The sequence below is a fragment of the Plectrocnemia conspersa genome, unplaced genomic scaffold (assembly GCF_051122295.1).
Source record: "Plectrocnemia conspersa isolate PC_06_02 unplaced genomic scaffold, ASM5112229v1 ptg000004l, whole genome shotgun sequence".
Taxonomy (NCBI): domain Eukaryota; kingdom Metazoa; phylum Arthropoda; class Insecta; order Trichoptera; family Polycentropodidae; genus Plectrocnemia; species Plectrocnemia conspersa.
The window spans coordinates 153,726-170,099 of record NW_028277168.1 but is presented as its reverse complement, the minus strand read 5'-3'; the positions used below and the strand labels follow the sequence as shown (position 1 = coordinate 170,099).

The following is a 16,374-nucleotide window of genomic DNA, read 5'->3' as shown; positions in this document are numbered from 1 at the left end:
ACATATTTATTTACTAATAAATTAAATAATATTGCAGTCGATACTTTGAAAAGGTTAAAAATAGGCAGAAGAGCATGCGATTTGGCGATCGTCAAAATCGGGGGAGACCCCCTCCCGAATCCCCCGTTGCTTTCCCGGAGGGGCGCCGTGAGTCTAAAATGAGGTTTCTTAATTACGGGGAAAATCATATTTTTTTTAATTGTGTACACAATTGACCTTTTTTTTATATAAAATCGAACGATGATATTGCCAAATATTCTTACGAATGATTTTATATTATTATTTATTAAATATGATGCCCTTTTTTAAATTAATTGTGTTGCCAGTACTACCGTTCTAGCACTTTCAAGAAGCCATTATTTTTTCACTCCCTCCCTACATAGTTAGTTCGATAATTTTCAATATTTAAAATTAAAAAAAAAAAATTCTCTCGACATTGATATGAAAATAAAATAAAATATAAGTATTAAAAACATCTTTATATTCATTTTTTTAATAATAAGGATAAATTTAAAGCTAGTTTAGCTAGCTAGTATAAGTCAGTAATTATATTAAGCAGTTAATAAATATTCTGATCCTTATTATGTATTTTAAATGTTATGTTTTTTAATTATCGGTTACTTTTTTTTTGACTAAATATTGGAATTATTGTATAACAGAAATTAATAAAATAGCTCCGTACCAATTGAATATAAATTATTTTTTACAAAAATTACATACATATAAACGGTCGAATCGTAAGAACGTACGTAACGAAAAAATAAATTAGTTTTGGTATATACATATATGACAGGCTAATTAGCAGCAATTTCCATTTATAATTATCGGCTGACAGTTTATTGATAACATTATCGAACGTTTGAAAAGCACTGCCAGTTTTAAGAATTTCTAATTTAGAGTAAAGCACAATATGAATTTGTTATATATTACAGATGTCAGGTGTAAATATGATGGAGCGTTTATTTTTGCTAAAAGTTGAGATATATATGTATTTATAATGGAAAAGAAATACCAGAACAGATAAATTCGGAATGGCTTCTTCAACTGGCGTTTTTGATATATGTATTATATATCACACCTCTCATGAACGATTTAAATTTAAAACTCCAAACAAAAGAAAATTAATTCATGAAAATTTTTCAATAATTAATGCATTTGAAATGAAACTTAAATTATTTAAAAATAACTAGACGAAGAAAAATATTATAATTTCGAATACTGTAAATTATATTTTAAAAAATAACATAATGTTGCCAATAAGAATATTTTCAGAGTGCATTGAATCTTTTCAAAACGAATTTTCAAGACGATTTTAAGATTTCCATAAACACTGTTTCAAAATCCCTTCACTCCATGTTTAGAAGATGTTCCGGATTATTTATATATGAAAATAATTGACTAACAAACAAATGACATGTTAAAAGACTCATAATTTTATAATGAACTATCAATATCCTTATTTCCTGCATTGAAAAATTTTGCTGCTAAAATGTTTGCCAGCATATATATTTGTGAACAGACATATTCTAAAATTAGTTACATTAAAATAAATATAGAACGAAATTTGCAGATTACCATTTATTTTTAACGCTTCGTGTTAGCACTACTAATTTTAATATTGATTTTATTAAATTGCTTAAAAAAATGCAAAAACACCAAATTTATCATTAATTGTACGGCATATTAAATTAAAAATTGAAATATGTGAAAACAATATTATTATATTGTTTTATTTTGAAAAATAATAAATTTATATAAAAATGTATCAAAAAAAATTTACCAGTACCTATTAAAATAATATTATGCGACCCCGTCCAAATTATGTTGCTGACCCCTGTTTTAAACTGATGCGCTACCTGAGAGTTACGTTTTATAAACGAATAAGTAACTGAAGTTTTTACGATTGTAAATAGATACTTTAACTCCATCAATGTTGTTAGCGAATTCATTATGCACTGACTAAGTAAAGAGCTAATTCGTTCACCGCGAGTATTGTAATTAGTTAAGTTAGACATTGCATACATTGACTGTAATATACAGGGCCGGCTAAAGCATGAGACCCACTACCAGAAAATGTTATGTAATAAATACAATATTTATTCAGTAATATATAAAGCATCGTCATTCCATTTATTAAAATACACTAATATATTATCGGTACTCAAACTTAAAATTATTTCAATATAAACAGTTCGACATTTTGATTCTTCAAAATCACAAGTCAATTATTTGCATATACGCCATGCAAAGTAAATGAACTACACAAACTGCGAAAAATTCATTTGTAATTTCCAATATCACAGTAATACGTTTTAGAACTAAAAATTATATAGCGACTGAGGAATCTTTACATTTTTTCTTCAATCTTAATAAATTTATTTCTCGGTAAAAATATTGCCAACTTTAAAAGGTTTTCGAATCACTGCTAATAATCAAAGTATTTTGAAATTTGAAACGCCTATTATTTAAAGGACCATAGTTTTGTTGTGTTTATTATTGATATATTATGACGAAGACAAACGTTAAGGAACGATTCATAGAAACGACACATTCAAGTTGTTCTGGCCCTTGTTTATTTTAAACAAAGGGTTCCAAGTGCCCCGCAAAATTGACGATGAAGTTTTGGGGAGCGCGAGGCCGATTCTCTCTAGGTATACGAATTTTACAAAAATATACAAATTCTAAGACTCATTCGCACGATTTTGTTTTACTCGTATTTTTTAGAATAATAAAATAATTGTATATGAATTGTAATTTCACATTTTGTGATAAAAATTATATTATTAATGTCTGTTTTTATAAATTTTTAGCCATTTTTGAGCGCGATGCCTTACGCGAGTGAATCGGTTGTGTATGCTCAGAGCCGGCCCTGGTAACATATATTTTATTAATCGCGATCGAAAGGATCAGAAACATTGTCATCATAACTGTCGAATATAATACTAACAATTTCCACATCGTTATCGAATCGATTAAACCGGTTCAGACATTGAAAGGGGTGTTTGTGCATAATTAAGTTTGAGTAGCTAAAACTGGGCAAAAGAAGTATCGCTGCGTATCGTCAGCAATTATGCCGGCGCTATCAACGGAAAAAAACATCATACTGCAACACGATAATACAAATAAAGTTTTGCCGCACCCGTATTATATATGATATGGATATCGCGCCATCGGATCGTCTTTTATTTAGTTATATGGAACGTTCTATAGTAATAATATAAAACGAAGTCATGTGAGTATATACGTCCAGACTTTTTTAAAGAATAAATATACTGCCTCGACCACAAAAATGGGGCGCCTCTTAAAATGATGTGTAACTCTTTACAAGTGCATAGTCTGACCGAAATATTTTAGCATGTAGTTTTAACCGTAATTCTGAAAACTATACAAAGGAATTTGTCGGTTTTCATTGCTCACTTTAGTTTTAAAAAGGGATTGTTCAGTCTCGCTTAAGTGACTGTTGTGTTCAGTTGCCTGATTTCGGCCTTTATTTTTCGATAATTTTTTTTAATTTATTTTAATTTTTATTTTGAATGTTATAGAAACATAAAAAATGTCAAAAAAACGCGAATTAAGTGAAGCTAAAAGGGCGAATAAAATTGTATTGCATACACATATTACATATTATTGACTGAATATATATTGTTCAAAATGTTTTGTGAAAGGAACTTGAAGAAAACAAAAGACATCTGTCAAGGAAGATTGAATGTTGATTCGCGATTCCCTTAAGAATCGTCGAAAAGTGTCTTCAAAGCTGGCTGCTGAAGTCTCAGCAAGCGGAGGGCTAGTTTTTCTATCTATCTATCTATTTTTTCGTAGACGGTGAGAAGAAAGCTCAACGATATGGAACTCAAAGATTATAAAGCCTGACACAAACCGTGGCTTTCAGAAATAAATAAAACTCGAAGGTTAGAGTGCACCTGAAAACACTGAGATTGGGCGAACGTCATTAGGTCCGATGAATCCAACTTTAAAGTAGTTTTAAACTAAAATTGATTAATATGAAAAATATTTAAAGCTTAATTTAATCAAAACTTCTTAAAGCAATAACTTTTTAAAAATAATCATACTTTTTCTTAACATTTTCTTAAGTTTTTGCAACCCCATGTAGTACATGTGCGTCGAAGTAAACATAAAGTTAAATATTGTGGCGTAAGTGTTATGGTCTGGGGTAGCATGGCAGCAGTAGGGCTAGGAAACCTGTACCCTTGCGAGGATTGTATGAATGGTGACTTTCTATTTCAATGCTGGATTCCATTTTAATGAATTCCTACTGGAAAATATTTCCAATCACAGACCACGGCAGCGGCACCATTCGATTACAGCAAGAAAACGCTCCGTGCTATACTTCGCTAAAATCAGCGGTTGGTTTGCGGCAAACGGTTTGAAGCTTTTAGAATGGCCTACACCAGTGGTTACCAACTTTTTTAAGAAAAAGTCCAGATTGATTTTTTTAAAAACCTAGGGGACCGGATCAAAAATAAATTCTTATTCCGATTCGAATCCAGTTAGAATTCATTGTAAATTAGACATATGCATTTATCTTTGTATTTCACAAAAAGCATGAATTGACCACTGCTCATTAAATACGCGACACTCGGCGTCTAGTTTCCTTTTCTTTGACATCATTATATTATAGCACTATAATTTGAAGAATTTCAATCGAAATTTGCATATTCAATTTTATAAAAATTGTGGGAGTTACTATCATAACATGCTTTAAATAAGAAAATCTATACTATTCCCTTTAAACTATCATAATAATAAAGCGATGTGTACACTGCTTTGAAATGCAACTAAGTATTTTCGTTTCGGCCTCTGTTTTGCCTGCACTACCCTTTTTTATCTTGTCTGCACAACGTTCTTAGAATTTCAATAAATTAAAGTGTTCGGGGAATTTTCGAGTAGACGAACATCTGGTCACCTTTAACACCGAATTCTCCGAAAACACCGGGAACTCTAGTAATCTCAAATACCCAACTTTTTTACTCTGGGTTCACTACCTACTACCTAATCAAATTCCAATTGATGAATTGAAACATAGCTGCCGTGAATTCACAACCAAATAACAAAATTCTATAAAATTATTTATTTATATGCAGAAATCGGGAAGTTTTGGAGGGCCGGATCCGGCCCGCGGGCCGTAGACCACTGGCCTACACAGTCACCAGACGTAAATACTATAGAAGCATTTAAGGACAAAATTAAAAGGAAAGGTTGCCCAGCACAATTGCTAATTTAAAATTGAGTTGCGAGAAAAAATGCAGACGGAATGGACAAAATTAGTTGACAGTATGTTGCAGCTGTAATTAAAGCTAAGCGTAGAACTACTAAATATTAAAAATAAACTTTAAATAAACAACCTTGATCAGTTTTTTTATTTATATTTTCACTATTTTTTAGAATTTATTAATAAACATATTTATTATGCCAAGCCTGCATAAGTATAACTATCAATCGATATTCAAAGCAATACATCAATTTGCTGGCCTACCATAATTTGCTCGTCGTTGTTCGGAGATACATGAACAGTTATGCATTATTTTCAGTACAAAAATTAGCCGTTATGCATTACTTTCACGGATCGTCTGGCAGTTGGTATGACTTATATTTATTCATGGTTCACTGTAACCCATATTGTTTAATCCTTTCTGTATGTGTAAAAGACAATGAAGGGCATAATTCATTATATGTAGACAATTACGACAGACACATTTTGTGCTCAGCTAATTCGTTAAAAATACCTTTCCTTATGATTTATAGAAGGGTAATTTTACACCAAGACCGCGCTCGCCCTCACGTATCCAAGAAGACGATCCATTGATTTTTTATATTTTTCTGCAACAGTTTTTATGTGGAAAAAAATATTTTACAAAAACGGATATGACATTAAATAATTACTTGATGAAAGTATTACACGTTTCAACTTTTAGCTAATGACTTATGATGGGGCAACATGATAAATGTATAATATTAAAAAATGAGTTAACCGGTGCGAAAAAAGGTTGCTCACCACTGGCCTAAATAATCACATAGGCGAAGGCCCGATTTCACGCGATCGGCCGGGCTCGATCCGCCCGCGTTCTTCGAGCGAGTCGGTATCTAAAATTCGATCGGGGACCGCCGCGCTCGTACCTGTATCCGTATTTTTGTCCCAGAAAGACGACAAAGTTTGGCCCCATCGATAACCTCTGACAGTTTTCTATTTCCTTCATGCACAGCTCGGTCGTCATGTGATCGTCGGTGGCCTCGTCTCTCACACCCCACCTCATATCTACGACCTGATTTACATACGCATGAACGCGAGCACAATGGACCTCGACGCCGCGCTCGAGCGATACCGTACCTGGAATTCCAGCCCGTGCTTCTCGCGACAATAGTCTTTGATCTTGGGATAACACTTGGCCATCAGCGTGTTCCTCTCCATGGTCGTGTCTGGGCGAACGGGAGTTACGATTACGTATGCGATTCGGTCGAACCGTCCCCGAGGAGTCCTCGGGGTCGGGTCGAAGGTCACCTGTGAAAGTGGAGCTGGTGAAGATCCTGACGATCTTCGAGCTGACGGGGGGCAGGGACTTGAGGGAGCCCGAGAAGATGAGGTCGACGGTGCGGTCGTCCATGGTCAGTTCGGGAGAGAGGACATGGAGGTGTCGGCGAGGACGGGACGGGCGCGAAACTGGCCCGCCGGGAGATACCGCCGGATACGACTATCGCGCGATAGTTTGATCGATGGTTGCCGACGGCTCGGCTCGATAATACCTCCGCATGGCTATTAAAAGAGCGCCGCGCCATTGTCGCGCCGTCGGAAACCCGTCATTTTTCATCGCGCCCGTTGCGACGCTTTCTTCGGGACGGTATCGATTTACGACCTAATTAGGATGAGTCATAGCGATGGTCGGGCGCGGCGGAAAGGTTAGCGTTTATAAGGTCAACATAAGGGCGGGCCGTTTTACGACGGTGGCGGCCTTCGACGCTTTTAGCCGGAGAGGCCGGGTGGATTCTCCCCGATAGGAGGGAGCGGCGGCGCGCCCTCTTAGACCGCCGCTGCACTCTATCCGTCCCGAAGAGCGCAAATTGGGCCGACCCTTACGGCGGTGACTCACCGGCCGCTCCTCTAACCCCGCCGCCGCCGCCACCGCCGCCGCCGCCGCTCGTCTCTATGTAAATGTTCCTTTCGCCTCTGCGCGCACGCCAAAGGTCAACGAATCGGACGCGGAAGGAGCTCTTCCCATTCTGAGCGCATTTTTTCTGCTTCGACTCGCTGCTGCTTGTATTCAATTACGTGATACTAAAATTAAACGGAAAGAATCGGACCAGCTCCTCATAGATGACGATGAGCGCATATATTGCACTTTGATTGTCCACAAATGCTCGGTGTTTGAAATATTTTTTTTAAATGCTAATAAATTATGCATTGAAATTTAAGTATATTTGTAACTAGAACTTTTGTTAATTGAAAAAAACAAACAAAACCTAAAAACCTAGATCATTTAAGGTAGTAGTACGTACGCCGTTTGGGGCGGTAAGAAAAAAATCCGAGCCCTTGATTTCGTAAAATAATTGAGGCACATTTTTCTATATAAAGTTTTAACGAGTAGAATATAAAGTTGTCAATGAAAATGAAAAACACAGCAACAATGTAGAAATATGGCAGTCAAAGCATTAACAATAGCTAAAAATGGAATTAAAAGCCGATAGAAGAAATAAAAAATGTGGGAAAAAAATTCTATTCTAAAAACCAACACAATAAATATGGAAATTGATGGAAATAAAGGGCGTCCCAACAAGAGCGGAAAATTTAAATTTGCTGCTATTTTTGTACAGTCTAACCATTATGACAGTTCGATGGTAGACAACGCATTCGTATTGTTAAACATTATTGCAAAAATGGTGAAAGTTTGACTGCCACGATTCGCAAATTGCGACCAATTTTTGATAAGAAAAATGTTCCAACTGCATCAACTGTGAAGAGAATAGTCGAAAAATTTGAGGAGATTGGGTTCGTCCAGGTCGTTTAACAGAAAACATCACGGCAGAATATGGTGGAGAGTCCTGGAACATACATTCGGCATCGTGCTCAAGACAGTAACATTTCAAGAAGCACTATGTAGCGTATTTTCACGAAAGATAAGCGTCTTCATGCCTACATAATCCAACTAATTCAACAACCGTACGAATCGAGACAGGGGGGGAGGGGACAAAGTCCCGGGGCTTGTTCTACTTGAGGGGCCTGACTCTGGAAAAAATCATAGCAAGAATATATTTATAAAAAAAGTAAAAATCAACTTCAAATAATAAGTTCCTTCAGCTCTTTTTATACATACAATAAATAAAAGGAGCAGAACATTGCCTTCAAAAGCACCCACATTCTAGGAAATACTTTGACAATAAGCATTATTAATCAAAAGGACAGATTGTATTTTTTTAACGCGGCTCCATTTGTGTTAAAATTTATTTGCAAGTTATTGTTGTTTTTATTGCTTTTTGAACGCTTAAAAAATATAAGACATGAGAGGAAATATTCAACGAATGCTAATTAGTAGCAGTAAATAACAAAAAATCAAAAACACTACTAGCTGAATTATATAAATTAAATGTTTTTATAGATTGTATTATCGGTAATTTGACAACTGGATTTAATGCAGCAAAATAAATAAATAATGCATTCAGTTTTATGTGCTTATTCCTAAAAGAAAATCTAGAAAAAACCTATCCCAAAAATATTTTTTAATATATGTGTAATGGTCGAATATAGTATTATTTCAATTGCACTGAAATTTGTAGTACTTCGTTGCTCCGATATTTTATTTTAGTCCGTTTTTAAAATATGAAATGGACCAACCTAAATTTCATTCTTATTTTAAGTTTTAAAAAATTACAATTAATGTACTTTCCATAGGGTTTTCTGAAAATGGTTTATCAAAGCTCAACAACATTCGCTACATTTAAACTTAAGGATTCAAAAAAATTGCAGGCAAAATGGCTCGGTAGCTTAGTATTTCGACTGGACAAGAAGCTGTTCGTCATTTGATAATAACCACAGCAGAGTCTGCTCGTCATGATCTGAAGATAATTCTACAAGAAAGTTTTGCTATTTAAAGATGGATGCCGCAACCAGCGGAAATAGAAATATTCTCGCAATTAATGTGCAGTTCTATGTTTAAAAATAAATTAATACAAAAACATTGGACATATTGGTATTTTATGTATAAAATCAGGGGAAAGCCACCATAGAAAAAAAATTGAAATAAATGAAAGGCAAGTTCTAAATGTTCTCTGAACAAAATTAGCAATAAAGAAACTAATCTTACTTACTTAAATGGTATGAATTAAGAAACTATTTCACTGGACGAAGAAACTGAAATACACGATGACAAAAATTTGACACACATCTCCAAACAGTAGGTTAGAGATCCTAGCATAGTAATGCCAGCATATTTTCAATGAATGTGATGTGGTGTCCATACTCTTCAGTTAACAATCTGGGATGGACTGATAAATAAAAATGCAATTAAGATATTAGGAAAAATCCGACAGGTTGTTGTCAAATTACGAACACTAACTACTCGTTATATTCTGCTGAGGGTATATGGTCGAACTAGTTATTTGATGGGGTTCAACATATGCTATTATTTTATTGTGAACAAGTAGCTGCTGCTGGAACAAAAGAAGTGTCATTAAGCAAAGAAGAATGGGATGTCGATCGGTTAAACTCTTAAAAAAATTCGTACTGATATACTAAAATTATTGAGAGATTCTCAAAAGCAAACGAGAATCACGGATTTTTTTAATAAATAAAAAACATGATAATCTGTATTGTAAATATATTATACATGTTTTAAAACAAAATGAAAAATTAAAATTCGGAAAATCTGAGTTTTTTAATTATCTGGATAATCGAGAGTATACCGTGTATTATTTATATTATTGGTATATGAGAGCATCGCTTTTCATACGAGTTTTGCTCAGCAACAAGCGCTACATACTTATTTTTGGATTTGAAGACGAAGCGATAACCCTTTTCTTGATGTTTAAACAACTAATTAAAATTATTAACATGAGATCTTAACGCCTTTCGCGATGAAATCGCAAAACAACATCGAATCGGTGAACCGCCAATATGTCATATAATACAACAATACGATAACGCGGCTAATTGTAATCCAAAGCTTATATCGTATCAGATAACAACCGAATTCTAATCTCAGAAATATTTTCTGGACTTATTGGTCATAAATCACGCAAATTGCTGATGGATTATCATAATAAAAAACGCGTCACTTAAAACCGAGTTTTTTTCAAAGCTTTCGCAATCAATACTGAAGAGTAAGTAGTGAGGTATCACACTGAAATCAAAGCTCACAATCAATAGCCGGCATTATGCACTAGATTAGGTTCTCTTAGATTAGAAAAAATCTATGAAAACCTAATCTGCGATGATCGGTAGAAATTACAAGTATAATATATGTTTATACTAGTCACTAATTCCGGACGCGATGGAAATATGCAATAGTTATCGACTTGTACCGCTGATTTATCTCTATATTAAATGTGCAGCGACCACACACAGATGACCATGTTTGAAAGGGTCATTGTCTCACACCCTTAAACTCGCGTTAATTACTGTTACCAAAAACGATAATTTATTAACAATGAAGACAAATAACATAATGGCGTAAAAGGATTTGAGGACCGCACAACACGACTTCACAGTAACTATTCTACATCGTACAGCCAGAGAGACCAGCAGACGCGCCCTCACTGACAGACGACTTGGAATTCCTGAACGACATTCGCCGCAAAAAGAACTATAATACTTCCTGACGTTCGCTGCAGGCAGCCACAATAACCCTAAGGATCATCCACGGGCACCATCACCTGCGACAGCTTCCTTACCGCTTGGAGGAAACATCTTGCCGATAATCCTCCGTCACACTCATGTAAATATATCAATAAAAAAGTCTTACTAGATTCACATCAGTCTCATTGGCCACGAGATCAATCACTCCCAGGGCCATAACCCCTAAAAATGTATGTAGATCTCAATTTAGTGTTTAGTATGAAACTCTAGAAATCTAAAAAAATATATAGCGAGTCAGGCCGGCTACCGATCTTCACAAAAGTTTTATGTAAATCTGATTAAAACTACGGCAGCCATGGCGTCGACAAAACCGTTATATACGAGATGGTTTCAAAAACTTTTCTAAAGGGACAAATATATAGAATATGACAAGTTATAAAAGGTATTTTTACGCAAGGGGTGATTCTGTTCTGTCCTGACAAAAAATGCGCACGAATCGTGTCTCAGCTAAGTTATAATGGCAGTTTTTATTTTATTTTGAGTGTCACGAATGCTACTTTTTTTAAATACGACACTGTCCTGTCTGTGTCGCAGTAAAACGAACCACTAAAACTGAAGACGATCCTCTCGAGTGCAAGATACGGTGTCGAATGACTCGCGAGTGATATTGTTCGGATAATATCGTAAAGCGCAAGCGATAGCAAATTTCAAAAGAATAACCTGGATTCATCGCCGTTATCAGAAGAACTATCGAAACAGAAGTCTATGAAGCTTTCCCGATCTTCGCGTCAGTAGTGTTTATTTTTGTTTTTAAGACAGTTTGTTGTTATTATTTTATTTGTATGGAACGATTGAGATCGTCACGTACATTTTGTAAATGTTAGCTATGCGTGAAGTTTTCAGCGAGTGCCTCCGAAGTGGTTTCGATTCTGGAATCCGTAAGACGAGCTGGACCAGAGGATGCGAAGAGAGAAGCGGCGGCTTCTCGGTCGAAGTTCGTAGAAACTTAGTAACGGCAGTTTTTTTGTCGATGGATTATATCTAAAAGAGAAAAAAAACAATCGACTGTAAATTTTAATGTGTCATTTGAACCAGCTACGAACCGCCATCGACGATAAATGAACCAGAACCGAAACATAAATGAAGATGTTCTTTTGGCCTCCGATCGGTTTCGCGCGCACCGTTTTCTCTGGCCGTGCAGAGGTATAAGACAAATAGAGTGTTAATAGTTTCATATATCACAAATGAGACATATTGAATTATTATGTTTCTAAATATTTAGTCATACACAGGGCCGGCGTGAATTTTTGCAGCGCCCGAATTTTTTTTATTAGTCAAGTCCATTTTATAATCGTACTATTTATTAATATTGTATTTTATACATGCATTTAGGACTATTTTAAATCACATAGCTTACATGTATTATCACAATATTTTTGTACAATGACTTACTAATATAAATAAAACATTTTACGAAAGCTAAGTTAAGAAAAAGCACTTTAAAAATTCGCCGAGCTTAACTTTTTTAATAACGAGAGAATCATTGAATAAAATAATCAAGTAATGGACGTTGACGTAACTTTGGGCGAATTCGTAATATTAGAACTTGCCGAGCCTTATTTATTGTGTCAAATTTTCATTTATAAATAAAATTACCAAAAACTCACTGCGCGACCTAGTACAACACAAAATTTTGGCGAACAATTAACCCTCGACATTTTCTTAAAAGAAAAAATAATCGTTCGTTGGTAGAAAACTCGCAATTTTAATTTAGAGAAGTGGCACCTTGCGAGTAAAATATCCCAAATTTTCGCGATATTTTCTCGACGGAATTGCGGTCGCCTGAAACTGCCCGCTTTTCCTTCTCTACTCTCTATGCGTGAAAATAATGATCACGACATAGTGGTCGAATACCTACACTAAAAGGGCTCGACGCCGAAACAGTCATAAATATCTTGTACTTCATACGCAATTGTCAAAAGGGAGGTCGACGCAATCGTCGGCATCTCTTATGAAAGGGGTTAAAAAATGAGGTAGAAATTTCAAAAAATTCGCCAGACGGCGAATTACCTCCCTAAGGGTCGAACCGTAATAATATACAATACTACTCTAGCTTGTTACGTCGACTTGCTAACGAATGCTAACGAAAGGTGCGTCGTTTCTGTTGAAATTCGTCGGTAAGGCATTGAATTAACATCCTCCCTTTCACCGACTCATCGCTTTTAGTTCAGAAATCTTACGGAAGTAAGATTTCTCAAGTAAAAGCGAAATATTTCATCTACCGAGGAAGTTGCAATGGAGTATTTTGCAGATGGGACGAAGCATTTTATCAGACGGGACAGTTGCGTAATCTAGAGTTTGTAGTTATATACAATAGAAATCGTTTTCTTAGGATAAACTCTTATAAGTTAGTTTTATTCGAGAGCATATTTATCGTACCGTGAAACGTTTAATTAAATAAAGTTTCGCATAGAAACAAGTTCCGACGATGAATATATCGTAGAGAAATGCGTCAAAAGAAGCCATGAAAAAATCTATTGAGGAACCTGGAAAATTTCAAATATTTGAGGTGAGCGATCGTTAAAAGAGCAAAACAACAGTCTGCATTATTTGACGCCGCCTAAACGATTAGACGAGTAGCTGGTGGGAATATAATCCATATCGTCTAATTTTGTATTTTGCATAAGAGCAAGATTAACCGCTTAGTGCCAGGGTTTTTACGTACTTATTATCCCGCTTATTTTCCCATGAGAGATGATTTTGCTGAGTTTGTATTTTGGACTTGACATGATAAAAGTTCTAAAACTATAATTAGTTTTAGAACTTTCATTAGGTTAGGTTTGGGTTTGAACAGCAAATAGATGTTTCGCAACTGTCAAATTGAGCTTCATAGAAATTTTAGAGCAGCTATCAGTTAATATGCTAGTAGAAATATATATCATTATGTATAAATCCAGTTGTCAAATTACCGATAATACGATCTATAAAAACATTAAATTTATATATATATATATATATATATATATATATATATATATATATATATATATATATATATATATATATATATATATATATATATATATATATATATATATATATATATATATATATATATATATATATATATATATATTTATTATTAAATATCCTGTCGTAAACTGACAAGCGTAAGCCCAAAGCGTTACAACGGGATAAATACCTATGTACCAACTGAGTTAATCAGATATATTGAATATATACTTACAAGTATTAACCACCAGACTGAAAGTCTGGTAATTGGTGACATTTACATTTTTAATAATTATAAATTATAATGTGTAAAACAATTTATAACCAATAGATGTCACTACAGCTGGAGACGGTTTTTTAATATTAGCTGCCGGGGCTCGAAACCGCAACCTCAGAGTTACTAGTCTGAGACGTTACGGACTACGCTATTCAGTCCTTGCTATATAATTCAGCTGGTGTTGTTTTTAATTTTTCGTTATTTCTTTGCTTATTCTACTACTAATTTACAAATTCTAAATCTACTGCTATTAATTTTAATTCGTTGAATATTATCTCTCATGTCTAATATTTTTTAAACGTTCAAAAAGCAATAAAGCCAACAATAATTTGCAAACCAATTTTAACACAGACGGAGCCGCGTCATAAAACTACAAACTGTCCCTTTGAATAATACTGTTTATTGTGAAAGTACTACCTAGGGCGAAAATTGACCTTCGATACTACCGGTATTACAAAACGAAGCGGGGAAAAAATGCTGTTTATTGTAAGGGATTAATTTAAATATCAAAGTAGAATAATATTATGCAGTACATACGTATTTTTAAAATTTAATTTACTTTATTATTTATTTTAATCTATGAGTAGAAATAAATAAATATACGAGAAATAATTTTATATCGCATTTTGAACAAACATATTTATTTTTGTACGCACTATTCATAAGGTTCTTTCGGATAATCGTATCTGACAAAAAATATGAGTAATATAGGAATATATTTTATTGGAATAAATTGGCTAGTGGTGCTCTAGCTCCTTGTAGGAGGCATCCGGAAGCGGTTCATGAAAGACGATATTTTGTCAAAAATTATGTTTTTCTAGACTACTTGTCTCAAAAGAAAAAAGATTTTCCGCCCGCGTTTTAAATTTTTTTTTTGACAATGTAATGAATGAAATAAAGTGATGAAATAAGTGTGGCAAAAAGGTTTTTGTAGACAGTCGTCTTACTGATTTTTTTTTGGTAATCGTAGATAACACAATATATCAGTGTACAAAGTATTTTTATAAGTACCCGAATGTAAGGAAGATTGTGTACATGCTTCTTATTGTGTGAAAATAAAATATTTATAAATAGTCAGACGAATAAGTCGTCATACATGTCGACAATTCAAGTCGAAATTTATTATATTGCAAAAAAGAAACATAAAGACAATATGTACTACATTTTCATTCAATACCTTCAAATAAAATGTTCCGACTTTTGAATACTTGGATTTTTTTGCAAACATGTATTAACATTCAACCATAAATTGCAGCATAAACTTAGGTATAGTTGTAATTTAATTGTAATGTAATAAAAAAACAAATCAAAATTAAACAAAATATCTACAAGTCACTAATTTCTAAAAAACATAATTACCCGTGCTAGGGGTAAACATTGTAAACATTAAAAAGGATAATGAAATAATTAAAATATTTAATATATCGAAATATTGATTTTTGGGATATTCGAATAATTAATTATTTCTTATAATAACACAATATTTTACTTAAAAATAGAGAAAAATATAAAGCAGTTGCATTTAAAAATAAAATAAATTTGACAATCAAACAATCACATATGTTTAGAATTTTTGAATCGATGTAGTTTTATTAGTTAGCTTGTTTATCATTGTGAACATATTATTCATATTTTGTACGAGTGTTTCATATCTTCTATTTTTGTAGCTACTGTATATTTCTACAACTTCCGAGCATGAGTCGTAAAGCTGGCGTTAATACGATTTGGCCGGTCTCGGGGAAAACCATTTGTTGCGCTAATTAATTTTTCGTGAAGTGATTTCTGTAGTTTTTAGCGAATTTAATAATAACTTATAATATCGATAAAAGTCATCGACGAATATCAGTCAAATGAGTAAAACATTCGGCAACATCGTTTATTTGTTGTTCGTTATTCGTAATTTTTTATGTGCGCTCGCTGTGTGTGCTTGTGTCTGTCGTGTAATTAGCTAAGATTTTGCTAATAAGCCCCTTGCCGCTGTCGGCCATTTTTATTGTGTGATAGCGGCGTGACAATAGTGGACATAAAATGGCCGACAGCGGCATGACAATAGTGAACATGACGACGTCAGAATTAAGTATAAAAGAGGCTCAAGTGGAAAAAATACAACTCAATGAAAATATAATTAACAATACATTTGATAAAATGTTTAAACATTTAACATCCAATGATTGTTCAAAAAATGAAGTGAAAACTAATATTAACAAAAGACGATTTAAATTTAAGTAATATTATTATTTAAAAAAAGCGACTAACGAGTTGTTTTTAAATTTAAATATTGAGC

General features: G+C 33.9%; 1 protein-coding gene across 2 annotated transcripts in view; it reads right to left on the bottom strand.

The window, feature by feature from the left end:
• The window catches only part of LOC148235519 (NACHT and WD repeat domain-containing protein 2), a 42,961-nt gene that overhangs the window by 14,308 nt on the left and 12,279 nt on the right, over positions 1-16,374 (bottom strand). The window contains exons 1-3 of one of the 2 annotated variants that reach the window (XM_088185149.1): positions 6,518-6,722; positions 6,347-6,435; positions 6,136-6,281 (exon numbers count right to left, since the gene is read on the bottom strand). The exons of the other annotated variant lie outside the window; for it this stretch is intronic. Of the exons in view, the coding sequence (XP_088041275.1) occupies positions 6,136-6,281; positions 6,347-6,435; positions 6,518-6,620 (338 nt within the window). The 5' untranslated portion in view covers positions 6,621-6,722. Of the gene's footprint in view, positions 1-6,135; positions 6,282-6,346; positions 6,436-6,517; positions 6,723-16,374 lie in introns of those variants that run through there. 2 annotated transcript variants of the gene reach the window in all.